Source organism: Numida meleagris, chromosome 2 (genome assembly GCF_002078875.1).
Source record: "Numida meleagris isolate 19003 breed g44 Domestic line chromosome 2, NumMel1.0, whole genome shotgun sequence".
Lineage (NCBI taxonomy): Eukaryota > Metazoa > Chordata > Aves > Galliformes > Numididae > Numida > Numida meleagris.
In genome coordinates this window covers 529,336-545,151 of record NC_034410.1, presented here as the reverse complement: position 1 = coordinate 545,151, position 15,816 = coordinate 529,336, and the positions used below count along the sequence as shown (strand labels likewise).

At 40.7% G+C, this 15,816-nt stretch overlaps 1 protein-coding gene across 9 annotated transcripts in view; it reads right to left on the bottom strand.

Moving 5' to 3' along the window:
* LOC110394526 (pituitary adenylate cyclase-activating polypeptide type I receptor-like) overlaps nt 1-15,816 on the bottom strand; it is a 136,648-nt gene that overhangs the window by 26,658 nt on the left and 94,174 nt on the right. For all 9 annotated transcript variants that reach the window (XM_021388426.1, XM_021388433.1, XM_021388429.1 and 6 more), the window contains 7 exons: nt 13,195-13,230; nt 12,537-12,578; nt 10,662-10,765; nt 10,061-10,158; nt 9,475-9,607; nt 7,533-7,686; nt 3,941-4,001 (listed from right to left, as the gene is read on the bottom strand). In XM_021388426.1, the coding sequence (XP_021244101.1) occupies nt 3,941-4,001; nt 7,533-7,686; nt 9,475-9,607; nt 10,061-10,158; nt 10,662-10,765; nt 12,537-12,578; nt 13,195-13,230 (628 nt within the window). The remainder of the gene's footprint in view (nt 1-3,940; nt 4,002-7,532; nt 7,687-9,474; nt 9,608-10,060; nt 10,159-10,661; nt 10,766-12,536; nt 12,579-13,194; nt 13,231-15,816) is intronic.

Genomic DNA, 15,816 nt, shown 5'->3' with positions numbered 1-15,816 from the left:
TGGAATAAAACACTGCTGATCCTATGAGAGCTTAACACAACTTTTGTGTCATTCATGTAGTCTGGTGGCATATGGGGGGAAAAGTGAAAATCTGTACTTTAAACAAAACTATACACAGGTTTAAGCATGAGATGGCAGAGCTCAAATTCCAACATCCAAGTTAAAGTGAGAGAAAGTCCAAGGAGCTGAGTGATGTTTAGAAATTTCAGTTGATCTGATAAATGCAACATTTTCTAGACTCTCAAAAAATGAACAATATGCATGTTCATGGTAGAGCAGGGGAGAAGAAATCAATTGTAGAGGTGGGATGTCCAGTTTGCACAAAATTACATACTTTTCTCTCTGCCTTTTCTCTCTGCCAAAAGACTAAAAGCTTAAAATCTCCCTAGAATCTATGGGACTGATGGTTGAGATTTTCAAATACAAAGTAGCATTTCTGAGTTATCTCTCTTTTGATGTCCCACTTAAGTATCTGAAAGGAGACCAGCGTTCAGAGGGAACCTGTAGTCTGGCAATCAGTCTCTTTAAAACTAACAGTTGTATTCCATAGAACAGAAGTACCTAAATTCAGTAACTACTTTTGAAACTCTCTGTATGCATTTCTAGGTCAGGTGGCTTCTTCTAAAAATTACCCACTATTTGCAAATCTCAGCCTCTCTAGGATGTATATTAATCCAACCTGAAAGTTTTTAGCAAGCCAACCAATACTGGAAGAATCTGGGCAAATTCTAATATTATTCTGTTCATATAAATAGGCATGAATATACACCAATTTGTCTCAGTAGAAATGTGGAATTACAGAGGATGGACTCAAACTGCTCTTGTTTTAGTCATCTGTATTGAAGACGTCTCCAGCCTAGCTGATTAGCTTAGACTCCAGCTGAGACAAGCAGGCACATGGAGGGTGGGTATTTTTTCTTCTTTTCCACTGCTGTGTTTTAAATGTGTACTCTAGAGTGACATATTTTCCCTTAGAAATGCCTTTTCTTCTCTAGACAGACTCTTCTACAGGATGTCTGCATGGCAAACTAAGTTGTCAATGTCTACATTGCAGATGTCAACAGCGAACCTGTTCAGGCTCACACAAGGGTTTTATTAAGAACTTTTTGGTCCACTCCATGTGACATCTATAGGATGGATGTGGTGGAAAAAAACACCATCTTCTGATGAGAATCACAAAAAGGAAAAAAAAAAAGCAGTGCACAACAGAACAGTGTGTAATATCAGCCAACTAGCTGTACCATGTAAACAGTCTCCCTAATTTCATTACTAATGCATTGCTACAGTGAAGATCAGGCACAGAGGACTGTTTTTCAGGATGGATGACAGAAAATGAGCCAGTGAGATGGGAGAGGGATGTGGTTTCCACTTGGAAAGGCCAGAATCTCATCTCTGTTGTATCTCTGGTGTACATCTGGAACGACTCCATTTAATTCAGTAGCACTGCTCTGGATAAACAGACAGTTCCATTTATCTCCACAGACCTGTCGCTTACAAGGATGTGAATCAGAAGCTGAAATCAAGGGAGATCTGCCAGTTCCATAAGGAGCAAGCAGAAGGAAACTCAGACTCTGAGCCTGTATTTCAGTCCATGCCTTTGTCACTGTGCTTTCCCAGTTTACTAATTTCTGCAGTGTTTTCAGGCTGGCTTTTCCCCCACCTCCAGAACAATGCTTGCTGATTTTTAAAAAGTAACCACTGAGACGCTCAGCTAGAACCTGACTCAACGTTCTGCATGCTAAACAGCTTCTGTAACTAAGAGAGGAAAGGGTGTTTTTTTTCTCTTTTGCTTCCTTTTCTTCTGCGAGATATTCCCCCTGTATGCAAAACACAAGGACTATTGGGCTCTGGGGATAAATTAATGCATCTAGGATCTCTGTTGTAATCATAATAATGACACAACAGGGGTTTCTGGCTTGTTTTGCAAGGAAATAAACAATTTAATTTGTCCTGATGTCAAAATAGAACATTGGGTCAAAGCACTGGCATCCCCAGTGGAGGAAGGGCCTTCTGTGTTTTCCAAAAAGAGCAAAACAGGACAAGGATGAAAAACAACCTTGCAGAACAGCGAGCATTGTGCAAATTTTGGTTCCAAGTATCTCTAATATAAGGAGAACTCTAAATATGAACCTAAATCTGTTGCAGATGGGACTTGGGTACGTAATGACATCATTCACACTGATCAAGGTTTTCAAAGAACCATGAAAATTTGGATTTTCCAAATTTTGCTCAAAATCTCCCATTCTCCAGCATTTTTCCTACAGTGTGACCAATTACATACATAGCTGTCATGAAAAGAAACGTGGATAAATTGTTGTTTTTAGGGTGTACACCTTCCTACCACATATGCCTGCTGCTCTGTCATACCAGTAAGTCTAGTGGTTACCTGGGTGGACAAGACCATCTCTGTGAGAAGATCTCCTTTTGAGTCCTTTAGCAAAGAATGTAGTATCTTTGTAGATTTTTCCCCACCAAAAGATACCATTTGGGTATCTTAAATTCCTTCTTAAATTATTGCTTTTCCTAAATTTTATTTATTTCCTTAATTTTCATGCAGAAGACTAAATATGGGTTTCTGTCTCATTCCCACTCATCTCCCCAACTAGATAGGTGGAAAAATTCTCAAGGGGAAGATAAACTCTTTATTCCCTTTGAAAACTTGAGCTCAGCAATTCCTCGTGCAAATTTCACTCATCAGAGATATCTGCAATGATTTCTTTAGCTGAGCTTATCAACATTAATCTTTCCTTATAATCATCAGCTGGAGAGGAGCAGGCAATCACACATGCAATTCACCTGACAGCAATTTTAAGATTAGATAAGCCATATTTAACTGAGCAGGAGCCACTGGCTCAGCTGCATGTTTAGAGATGTCCTCCATGATTTCACCAGAAGAATAAGGACATCAATATCGTCTCTATGGCTATACAAAAAAAAAAAGAACTCCAGATTGAACTCTTGGCTTAAGCTATTTCCAAACTCAAATCAATGTTGGAAGTGGAAGGGGAAATTAATTCATGGAATCACAGAATGGTTTGGGTTGGAAGGGATCTTTAATATCATCTAGTTCCGACCCCATGCTATAGGCAGGGATACCTCCCTCTAGACCAGGTTGCTCACAGCCCCATCCAGCCTGGCCTTGAATGCCTCCAGGGAGGGAGCATCCACAGCCTCACTGGGCAACCTGTTCCAGTGCGTCACCACCCTCACAGTAAGGAATTTCCTCCTAATAGCTAGTCTAAATCTACCCTCTTCCAGTTTAAAACCATTTCCCCTCATCCTGTTGCTAACTGCCCTTATAAAAAGTCCCTCCCCAGCTTTCCTAAAAGTATTGGAAGGCTGCTATAAGGTCTCCTTGGAGCCTTCTCTTCTCCAGGTCAAAGAGCCCCAGCTCCCTCAGCCTGTCCTCACAGGGGAGGCGCTCCAGCACTCTGATCATCTTCATGGCCCTCCTCTGGACCTGCTCCAACAGCTCCAAGTCCTTCTTGTGTTGGGGGCCCCAGCTGGGGTCTCATGAGAGCAGAAGGGCAGAATCACCTCCCTCGCCCTGCTGGTCACGCTTCTCTTGATGCAACCCAGGATACGGTTGGCCTTGTGGGCTGCAAACACACAATGCTGGCTCATGTTGAATCTCTCATCAATCAACACTCCCAAATCCTTCTCCTCAGGGCAGCTCTCAAGCCATTTTCTGCCCAACCTGTATCTGTGCTTGGGATTGCACCAATCCAGATCCAGGACCTTGCACTTGGCCTTGTTGAACTTCATGAGGTTGGCATGGGCCCACCTCTCAAGTCTGTCCAGGTCCTTCTGGATGGCGTCCCTTCCCTCTAGCGTGTCAACTGCACCCCTTTGCTTTTGTGTGTGTGTGTGTCCTTTGATCAATAGATTTCCATTTCCCTTGTCACTGTCCTAAAACATGCTCCCACACCATGATACGTACCCAGTATCATCAAAGTGAAGCCTCAGCACTGCCCAGACAGTGACACAAATTGTCGGGGTGCCTGCAGAAGACAAGACAGAGATGTCGTTATCAGTCTAGAAATAGTCAGCACTCACGGAGATTGCTTCTTTGTAGCTCCTGCACTAAGGTTTTATTTCCTTATAGCACCGAACAACACAACCCATTACAGTCACTCAGAGCTCTAGAAACATCTACCTCAGCCAGAGGACAGGTGAGCCTCGATGGAAATAAAAGTTGGTAATGGAAAAGAGTAATGTTCTTTCAGATTGTTATTGCTCAAAGCTCATGTATTGCATTTTGATGCTTCAACAGCAAAACGTACTCTGTGCAAAACAAAAGCGGAGACATCAGCTTCCATGTCTAGAGCTCCTGTAATTCTGCAATGACCACAGACTGGCAGATGCTGTAATGGTATTATTGTATTCTTTGTATTCTTGCGTGCTTTTGTTGTAAATGAGTTGCATATGTTGCAATTTCCCTGTTATTATCAATAAGAGACTTTTGCTTTACTTCCAACCAATACAGATCAGTAGAGGGTAGTTTTCTGTTATTCACAAGAATTTTACTTTTTTTCCTGAATAAGAATTAAAAAAATACCTAAAAACAAACAATAAGAAAAAAAACACCAAAGCAAAACAAAACCAAACCTTGGGAACAAGAGTATTTCATTTCTACTTCTGAGATTTCTCTCATCTTTAAAAAATACATTAAAGTACAAATTAAACCAAAAATCCACTGAGAACTCTGGATTTATTTTCCTATCTGAAAGTACGAAGATGGTGTTTATTCCATGGAAATATTTTAAAAAGTGAACACCTTCTTGCAAGAAAATTCCGGGTATGTTATTTCTCCCTTTTATGGCAAAGAAAATCTTTGACTGGAAAAGTGTCTACATTTATTGAGGTGCCACTGGAACGTGGTCATTTACTGAGGTGCCACCGGAAAGATAAAGTGCCAAAAAGCAAACGAAACAAAGACCTTGGTAACTCCAGCACACAGCAGCGAACGAGACTGTCATGAGTTGACAGGAACAATTATGCTTTATACATTTTGCAAAGCTGCATTGATGTCACATTAATTAGTCATTCAGCTGGATCCGCTTCAGTGAGTCTTTGTCAAATCTCATATTCCCACTCTCAGAAATAAAAATATCCCTGTTAGACCTCGGTGATGGATGAAGCCTTCCTTCTGTCAAAAAGTGTACGCTGAAATATTTGAAAAGAAAATGATGAGAAGAAATGAAATGATAGGCCTTGGACTGAAGAAATCATGCGTGCTGTAATTTAAATTGACACCTGCTTTTCTCATACGAGAATACCTAGAAAACATTAAGGTCTTTGTGCACATAGATGCATAATAATAATAAAATAGTCATAAATAATAAAAAATAATTAAAAATATATAAATAATAGTTATGAATACTAATAAAAAATTCTTTAAATATCAGGCATGAGCCTGACATGCTACATAATGTGCTCTTATTTACACTATATACATTTTGTTGGTAGAAATGGATTTCCAAGTCTGAACATGGGCAGGACAGCAAAATTAGACTCAAGGTCTTGAAAAAATATACTTAAAAATATATATATTTGGGATTTTGAACCATCTGCTATATGAATATACACGCACTCCCTTTTCTTTAAACCAAGAGACATATATAGTGTCACCGCAACCCTTTCATCTTCTAAGCAACATCAGAAAACAGAGAAACTAGAAGGGGTGCAGGAAAGAGCTGTTCTTGCTGACTGCATTTCTGCCCTCAATAAGGAGTGGGCATTAGGAGAGATCTCTGGAAGAATCTTCTGTCTGTCCAGCCCTCTCCATCTAGCAGATTATCCAGTGTGCTTACCAGCACCTTGCATATTTAAGAGGGCAAAATTGGATCAATGCAGCCATATGTGGTTCTCATTAATTACACACGGACACTGATGTGCTCAGCACATTTTGAGAAACAGATAAATATCCAGATGCTGCAAAACGCTGAGCTGCTGCCTACTGCTGCTTCAATGCAACCATTTTCCTAGCAGCTATAAGCCAAGGGGCCTTTTTTTGCCCTATGTGACTTCAAAACGTGAATCCAGAGTCTGGAAGAGCTTCTGTTCTCACAAAGCACCAATTGCTCCTTCTTTGTCTGGGGAGCCATTACCGAAGTTGAAATATTAAGGAAGTAACAAAATATTGTACTTCAAAAAAACAAAACAGCCCACGTTGGGAGATTCTCTCAGTATTATTATTGGACACCATTTGATATTGCTTTGAATATGAAGTGGTAGCTATAAACTGAACAGCTAGATCTTAGTTACAGAATTCAACTCGAGTGCAAATTTTGAGGCTGCCTTAAAGAATGAGTCCATCTGGGTAGCCCACTCTTTCTTACAGATGCTGATTTTTCTTGTCAGTTAATACTCTGTGTTGCAATATCCTCATATGCAGATGCACTGACAGACAAGAAATTTGTGCAGACTCAGTTACTCAACCGCTGATAGTGTCTGCTTTGCAAAGACGTGCATTTTCTTTGATAATTATCACGTTTTCATGTATTCCCCCCATGTTCTCTATGAGAATAACCTTATATTTCCGTAGTAGTGTAATCAAACATCTGTGCAGAGCACAAAGGGAACTTTGAAAACCCTTCATCAATAGTTTCCCAGCCTTGACATGCTATTTCTGATCACTTGTTCTTTTTATTCCATCCTTTTGCTCCTGTTGCAGGGATTCTTTGCCAGGAGTTGGGAATTTTGGGGTAGGCACAGCTGCCTCAGGAGGAAAACAAAATCAATAGCAACAAACAGCAACCAAACAAAAAAAAACCCAAACCGACATCAAAGCAAAATGCTAACAAGCTACAGATTACTTGAAAGTCCATTGCACGGGGATTCATTTTCAGAAGAAAACGGTTTAAAGTACATGGGTTGTATGTTGATTTCATGCATGAATTTGTGTTTGTTTTTTGTTCCAGGTAATGACAGAAACAGTGTTGCTTAAGTACAAATATGGAGAACAACGTTCTTTGGGCACCTTTAAAATGAACGGATTCTTCTGCAAACTACAGTTTGCATTAGCATGTTACAGGAATCAATTTAGCTCCAGGAAACCACCACGAAAAATAATTGCCTGGTTATCACCTTACAGATGATCTTCTGAAACAAATCTTACCTTCTCCCAACACTGCACGTTTCCATTTCCCACCCAGGTATGAGGGGCACATGTGGGTACCCTTTGAACATGCTTTCAATTTCTCTATTGGGTGGGAGAAAGGCACAAAGGAAGTCTTAGAGAATGGACAAGACTCAGTATTTCAGCCTTGATTAAGCCGAAGAACTTGGTATTAAGGTCCTATCTTGCAGAAGGCAGCTCTGAACTGTGGACTGCGTGTCTGCAAGTGATGTGATGTCCTCCAGGTTTCAACTCAAGTCTATCTAAGCACAGCACAGTTTGGCCTCCAGGGGCATTTCTAAACAAAGACTTAACCTGCACTTTGGATCTGTATGCAGGAATATTAAATGGTTCATTCCTATGCCTGCATTCAGGACAAAGAGATACGTTTTACACAAGGAATGTCACCTACCCCAGCCAATAATGGTGTACCAGTAGAAATACCTCCTCTCTGGGAAAAAGGTTTCCACCAATAACGTGAAAAGGTACAATCCCTCAATGAAAAGCCAGAAGTAGTTGGACATGACACAGTAGTGAAAAAACACCATCACTGCTTTGCATTCCACCTGCAGAGAACCAAGAAATAATAAAAAAAAATAAAGTTATTTCCATGCTGTTTCGCCTGAGATTAGCAGAGAAAACACTTTCAACCTCTCCGAATCCGTTAGCGGAAAAGAACACAGCTGGGACTAGAATTACACACTTTTAAGAGTAAAGTTTTAAAATCATGAGAGGAATGTAAAGGGCCACTTAGAGGGAAAAGCTGCAAAGGGTAGGTGGCCAATTTTACCAGTGGGAGGTGGCCAGCAGACAGCTTGAGAACCTCTTGCACTAGTTGGAGGTTGCGTTGACAATGGACCTTAATGGCCAGATTGGAGCCCCCTCCCAAGTATTAAGTGCAGACAAGAAAAGAATCCAGTTGTGCACTGAGGAACTGAAGGAAGGCTGTGAAATGGCAGGAGGATTGTGGGAAGCCCTGAGCAGGCTCAGAAGGGATGCACCCTCCTGTGTGCACGCTTGAGAATTGCACTTTCTGGCGTGGTCAGTCAGGGGCTGACAATGCAAGTGCTCATATAAACGTAAAGAAAACAGAGCAGTTTGCCATGCAAAATGATAGAAATTTTCATTCGTTCACTGGGGGGGAGAAAAAACAATGGACAAAAAAAAGGAAGAAAAAAGTCAAGGCTGTAAGTGGAAACTGAGCTCTACCCTGACTCTGTGAGAGTAGGACACACTTGTCTTGATGGTGTTTCCCAGCAGTGAGACACTGTCAGACTTACTGAAGTGACATCACAGCAAAATTAGTATGTAAACTGGGAGCTCCTATCTGGGGCAGTGGGAGGCTGATAGCTCAGACTGGTTCTGAACTGCCATCCCACCCCATCCTCTGGAGCAAATCTGCAATCAATATGTTTAAACTAGAAAAGCATGAGTCGCTTTATGGAAGCTCTACCAGCTTGTGCCAGCTGAAGATGTGGCCGTTAGAGCTCTCACTGTAAGATGTTTGATACTTGGAGTGTATTAGCACAAAGAAGCAGATGGCATTTTTAAAAGAGAGTTATGAACAAAGTGCAGATCTAATATGGTTTCAGATCTTACACAGAGAGGAATTTGAAGCAGAAATGTTTTAATGATGAAGGAAAGGCTAAGAAAGTACACAGGTGCCATCTTCTTGTGGAAGTGACTCATAGAGAATTGGTATTATAAATGGGTGGCTGAAGGACATTTCAGTTTGGAAACTCAGTATAATTCTGTCATCATTACACCAGATGAACTGGTTTGTCAAAGCAAATATTACCCTTAAACGTGAACAGAGCTTGGATTCACATGTAATATATAGCTAAGTGCATTGGTGAAAGAGAGTGCTCTCCATGAAACCACACACTGAACATCTCCTCTTCAGGGATGAATACATAGCTAATATTAACAATTTTAATATTAATTTTTTTTTTAATGTGACTTTCAGGGCTACTTTACTGCGTCTGGATGTTCACATGCTTTACAGATGACTTTTCCCAACATCCAGAGCAAATAAGGCTCTGGAGAAAATCCAGTCCCCAGATGAAGAAAACCATCTCTGCTCTCTTCCCATTTATCACTATGTAGATTCATGACCAGGAGAAACAACCCGAAGTCAGAAAATGAAACCTGTAGGTTTGTGCTTATGCACAGTGCTGCTAACGTGGGACTAATCCATTCATAGTTTTATTGTAAATTGGGAGGGAAGTTTGCCACCTTCTCTTCCAACAGCTCCTCAGCCTCTGATACTCAACAGACTGCTGCCTGCCTCACAATTTTTTTATTTCATACTTGAAAAAAATAAGTGAAAAGGGTTTGATTTTGGTCTTACTTACAGTGGAGATAAAGCAGTGGTTGCCATCTTGTTCAGCATAAAGAACCCCATCTTTAATGAATACAGATATTGCACGTAGGATGAATGAAACAAAGAGGTTCATGTGGATAAAGTTCCGAGTGCAGTGAAGCTTCCTAGAGAGGAAGGAATAAAAGACAGGAAAATCAGTGGTGGGGGGAAAAAAAATTTCTTTTTTTTTTTTTTTGTGGAAATAGCTCCTAGGCCTATCTACACCTATGGTCAGAACTCCAAGTACTTGGGTACTAAGACGAGCAACATCTGAAAGGCAGGAGTGTGGATAATACTGACCCTAAACCCAACCAAGAGGAGGATTTCCCTGTAAAACCATGTGCATTAGCAAAAAATAGAGCCAGACCAGTGCAGAGAGTTGCTGCAACTGCATCTGGAGTCTACTGAAATATGAACACCATAGTGGCTCCAACAAGGGGAACAACTTGACTGAAGGGCTGCCTGCCACTTATCTTATAACCTATGAGATAAAAGCTGGAATGTTGTTTGGAGTCGACGAGCTCCAGCCTGTTTTCTGCAGTGGCAGAGCCATAGGCACTGCTCACGTCCCGACTCACCTGAAACGACACAGGATCACCATGGCGGTGGTGAGGGAAACGAGAGACGTGCTGTATCCAACTGTGTACAGAGCCTTCACGGATAGGTAGTAGTAATCCTTGGAAGACAAACATCACATGGTTAAATGGTTCGGCTATGGTCACCTCTTCGTCACCGTATCAACATGCAGGGGGAACCACCAGCAGGATCTGTTTCTCAATGGATATTTCTCAATCTGGTATCTCAGTGTATATTAGAGCACTGCTTCATGTGTGGCATACCCTTGGGTCTGAACACCCTGAAGTTTATGTGTCAGTGAGCTAGCAAAAAAAATTTCTGTGACTGCTATGTGTACCTGTAGAAAAAAATACTAGTTTGCTAAGGGATTCTTTAGTCAATAGGGGATGAAATTGGGCTAACTCATGCTTCTACACATTACAAGCTGTATCAACAGCAAACATTTATATTCTGAAAACATACAGCACTGAGCTAAGGATACATATCTTACTTCTCATGTATTTATGCCCATTAATATCTGATAATCAGAACATGACCAGAAGCTGGACAAAAGGCAGCTGCCCCCATCTCCTATTTCTTTTAAATTATAAGAATAACACCCACCTGGTTGTCTGACTCTGTTTCATTTTCATCAAAGCCGCAGGCATCATAATAATGAGGAAAAGGTTCAGACCAGCCATCTTCAGTGCAATTTCTGCTGATGTCCCCTATGTCAAGTGTAACAGGTACAATTGGGAATGTGACGCTGCTGAAGCAAACCCAAGGACGTACCCACTATCCCCTTGAGACAACTCCACAGTACCACTGGGAGTACTATTTATTAGAGTATCCACAAAAGGCTTTAACAGAGCCTTTAATCTTTAATGACATCTTTAATGACCTAATTCTATGCTAGGCACTACAGATGTCTACTTGCCCAGCTGGTCACCGAAGAGCAAAAAAGATCTAACCAGCATAATCAGGTCACCAAAGAACTCATTCTGAAGTGGATACAAAAAAAAACAGAGTCAGATAAATGTCCGTTTCTCTCCATTGACTTCAAAAGGCAGAGTGGAAATGCAGCCTCAGTGTACACATTTGCACTTCAGATGCCTAAAGAGTAAGTCCTGTGCTTCAATATTTGCACTTTGTGCTATTTGAGATGATCTATATCTGAGCCATCTGCATGGGACTGGCAAGAAAACATGGTGCTAATGTGAATTTTTTAGAACAGGGGCTGACAGCCAGGCAGCTGTGAGATATCTAAACTAGCCATTGCATATCTGGGTGAGGCAGCTGGATGTGCCCCTACAGTCAGATATCCCACCCACATATCTCCAAGCCTAGGCTCTGCTCAAAGGGACTTACTGCGCTGTAGGAAAACAGAGGACGGAGTGGGAACCTCTTCCCTGTTGCTATCCTGACAGCAATAAGTTCATTTAGATCTCTTCATTTAGAAGTCCACTGTGGATTTGCTTGGCAATGATCTCTTTCAGATTTTCCTCTTCCTATTATTTCTGCCAATAATAGTTTGTGGCCTCGTTCTAAAAGGTGTGTTTGCAAGGAGGCTCGAAACTGGCTCAGAGAAATCCTCTTTCCCTTTTTCTCTCATTTTCCCATTTAGCTAATCTCATTTAATGAGTAGCTCCTAAATGGCTTTCACCAGCATTGTCAAAAGGCTTCAAACTGCATTGGAAGCAGGAGCTGGCTGTAGAAGAGGAAAGCATCTCCTGACACTCTCTTTGATACCAAGGTGGGACGTACCCACATAGCACTCTTTAAGCACCATTACTTTAGTCAGAGCTCAGTGACCAAGTCAAGAACTTAGAGCTGGGCTGCTGGCTGCACTTATTCCACTCCAGAACAAAAGAACAGTTTTCATTTATTCAGCTACTACTTTTTTTATTATTATTATTTTAGTTTAAGGTGTACTATGAATTGAATTGATGGAAATGACAAAGTTTTTTGTTTGTTCTTTTTTTTTTTTTTATGCCAAGATTATGCCACTTTACATTCTTAGAGCAATTTAGTCAATTAGCTTACGACACTAACGGTGAGCTTCTTTCTAGAGAATGTTTGCCATCCACGTGGCAGAATACATTGATTTAATCACTGCAATCATTTTGCATTGCATTACCTAGCAAATTTTGGTAAATTAATCCTTCACATTCATCTCCACTTCTTCATGGAAAATAACCACTGAATCATGGCGTTGAGTTTCCTCAAAGCTGTTTAGTTAAACTATTGTTCAGCAGGTAGATATAATTTATACCAATTTTCTCACTAGATCACAAGACTCAATACCGGATGAATACATTTTCATAACACTGTTAAAATGTAAGCTCAAGAAAATGTGTCACCATCATTAGAACTGATTAGAAAATAATACCTAGAACTGATTAGAAAATAATACCTAAGCAGTAGGAGAGAAAGCTCAGAGCTTCCTTTTTAAGAGAGCTAAAATAGAAGAGAGAAACATTCCATGGTTCTGCTTCTTACCTAGGGGAGTCTCGGCTGTGCTTTCCAGCAGGTCATAATCACCTATAAAAGTGGAAATACGGTATGAAATTGTTTGGATTGCATTTTCTATGAGGACCCCAACTGGCCTCTGTGGAAGTCAGTGAATAGAATCCGTTTGATTTCTATTTGTTTGGGTCAGGCTCGAAGGCAATAAATTCTTAATTCTGTCTTTTGAGGAAGTAATCATCAGTTTACTAGTAAGTTTAAATCAAGATTGAACCAATAAAATTAAAAAATTGCTACTGAAAGCAGAGAGCACATGGCTAAAAAAAGACAGAGGATGGAACTAGGACAAATTTTATTTAAAAAAATATAAAAGTTAAGCATTATACCTTTAGAAATCTTTAGAAATCCACAGATATTGAAGTATGGACAAAAATAATGAAAAATGATTTCCATCCATCAAATGATAAATAGTTTTAATTTTTGTTTGTAGGCTAAGATGACAGTGAATTCTAAGAACATCAGAGTTTTATTTTCAGTTTTTATCTCACTGTTACAGAGAGCTACATGTATTCATTATCATAATAATTGTTACGCAGAATAACTTTTCAGTAATCTGAGATTATCACGTGGTTTACAGATGGTTTTTGAGAACAGAGATGTGTAGGAGGTAATCGGCACAACTGGTTCTTACCTGCATGAGTTTGCCCCAAGTTGTCTACTTCCCAACCTGAAATGGGAAGAAGAAAAACAATTAATCCGATCTTTACATTTTGCTGCCCATAAGAGAAATGGATGTAGCAGAGCCTACGGAATCACAGAATCATAAAGGTTGGAAAAGAACCCCAAGATATTCCAGTCCAGCCATCCACCTACCACCAACACTGCCCGCTAAACCATGTCCCTTAGTACCGCGTCTACCCTTTCCTTAAACACCTCCAGGGACGGTGACTCCATCACCTCCCTGGGCAGCCTGTGCCAATGCATCACCACTCTGTCTGAGAAGAAATTCCTCCTAATACCCAACCTGAATCTCCCCTGATGCAACTTGAGGCCATTCCCTCTTGTCCTATTGAAGAACTGCAAAAGGATTTTTTTGTTCAAGTTAAGTAATTCATGTTTACAGCCAGAAAGTCTTTTTCAGAAGACAGTCCATCGCATTGCATTGTTAAATCTTTTTTATTAATGACTTGCTTGTTGTTTTTTCTAATAGAGAGAAAGGTCCTGAAATAAGAAAAGGCCACACATTTCCAAGACATTGTGTCAAAATCCACGCTGATCTGCATATTACAAATACAAACATCAGAACAGGGAATTTTAAAAGGTTGGGTTTGCGTTTCCTTTCTTCTTTTTTTTTCTTGTAAAAAGCTGCAGTTACCCCAAAGCAATCTCCCACCCAGCCTGCTGTGTACTTAACCCCGATTGCACTGGTCAGACTTTCCCGATTCCTGGCGGGTCTGGGCTGGATGGATGCTGCAGGCTGAGCGCAGAGGAGCTGCCCTGAGCCGCTGCGTGGTGCTGCTGCATCGCATGCGGCGAGACACAAAGCTGTCTGCGGGAGCTCTGCCAGCAGCCCACCGATCAAACAGGACCTGAGAAAAATCCCTGTCAGCGTTTCATTGACTTCTGCATCGGGTTAAATGTATAACACAGCTTAGCTCCGTACCCCCCTGGAATAACCGCTAGGCCTCAGCTGGTTCTTTAACCCCGAACATGCAGTTATTTCTGAAGTAAGGATTGCAAAGGCCCTTCCTCTGTTTGTGTGAGAGAATTCGTATTAAAAAGTGAAATTCTACATAAATTTGGTTTTGATTCTGTGGGGAAAGGAGAAAGACAGCCTCAAACCCCGAACATGCAGTTATTTCTGAAGTAAGGATTGCAAAGGCCCTTCCTCTGTTTGTGTGAGAGACTTCGTATTAAAAAGTGAAATTCTACATAAAATTGGTTTTGATTCTGTGGGAAAAGGAGAAAGACAGCCTCTAAGGAAAAAGAATAGTAAAGGGACTCGTTCCTGCACAGCCTGAAGAGTATTTTATATTTTACTCTTTTTGAAAGCCCTTGTCAATTTTGAATTCATTGATTTCTCTTCGTGCTTTAAAATAAATCAGTGATACTTTTAGATCTAAGCTGGAAATAAAAGGGTTTAGTGTGAAGATGACACTGCAGTCTAGAAAACTAAGATAAAGCTTTTGCTAAGGCCTCTTCCTTCTTTTTTGGCACCCCCCCTTTCAGGCAGGCAGTAATGTGTCTTTGAAAGGATGTATTCAGCATCGACCTGCAGCAAACCTACACATACCACAGCTCATTACTTGGAAGGGTTAATCCCCTACGCCGTGATGAGAACAGCCTTCTCTCTTGGCTGCTCTGCCCAGCTCCAGCAGCTTTCCAGATGCCACATATGAGATTTCTTGGATGTTTTTAAATACCGTGAATAACGAAGACAAGCTGCCAGTGCATTTTTCAGCGAGGCTCATTTAACCTGCTGCATCAGACTAAAGTACCAGATGTTCCAGAAATACTAAGACTCTGCTCAAGATTTGGGCAGAACAGCAGGGATGCCTCAGCAGAATATTCTGGGCAGAGCTATACCTCTCCTGAGCCAATCAGAAATCACATTTATTAACAATGATCAGCTCAGCTGTATGCCTATGTTGCTAAAATCTGACTGGAGATGACCAGCTTCAGGATATCCTCTGGGAATTTTTGCCTGTGGTTTTACTGGGCAAAGTATTAAAGAGCAAAACACTGTTTCTGGATCGCTGTCCATGTCTATCCTCTAATGCCACTCAAGTTAATAGCTCGTAATGGAATTTATTCCTTATAGGAGGTCACCTCACCTAAAAGCCTGGATCCTTTGATGACTTATAAAAGAAGGGTAAGAAAAAGCTGAAAAAAAAACCTCCAAAGAGCCCTCTGACTCCCAAAAATGTGATTGTAGTTTGCCAGTAGTGGAGAGCAGCTTAAAACCTATGATGTGATATAAGTTTTACAATGTTCTTGTTAGAGGAGCACTCTTAAGTAGATTGAAGCCTGGTATTCCTGGTATCTTGGCACATTACACTGATGGCTCTGAATAAATAGATAGACATATAGATAAAAATGAAATGTAAGTGCTTTAAGTGTGTTGTTGTTGTTGAGTTTTGTTTGTTTGCTCTTCCCAGTAACCTAAAAAGGAGGACATAAAATCTGCTGTTATTTGACTCTTAGTACAGGCCACAGTTGGTTGCAGTGATGTTAGAATACCCAATTTTAATTCGTTTTTAATGTCATGACCTCAGTACCAATGGAACATCATATTAATGTAGCTTTTTGAAAT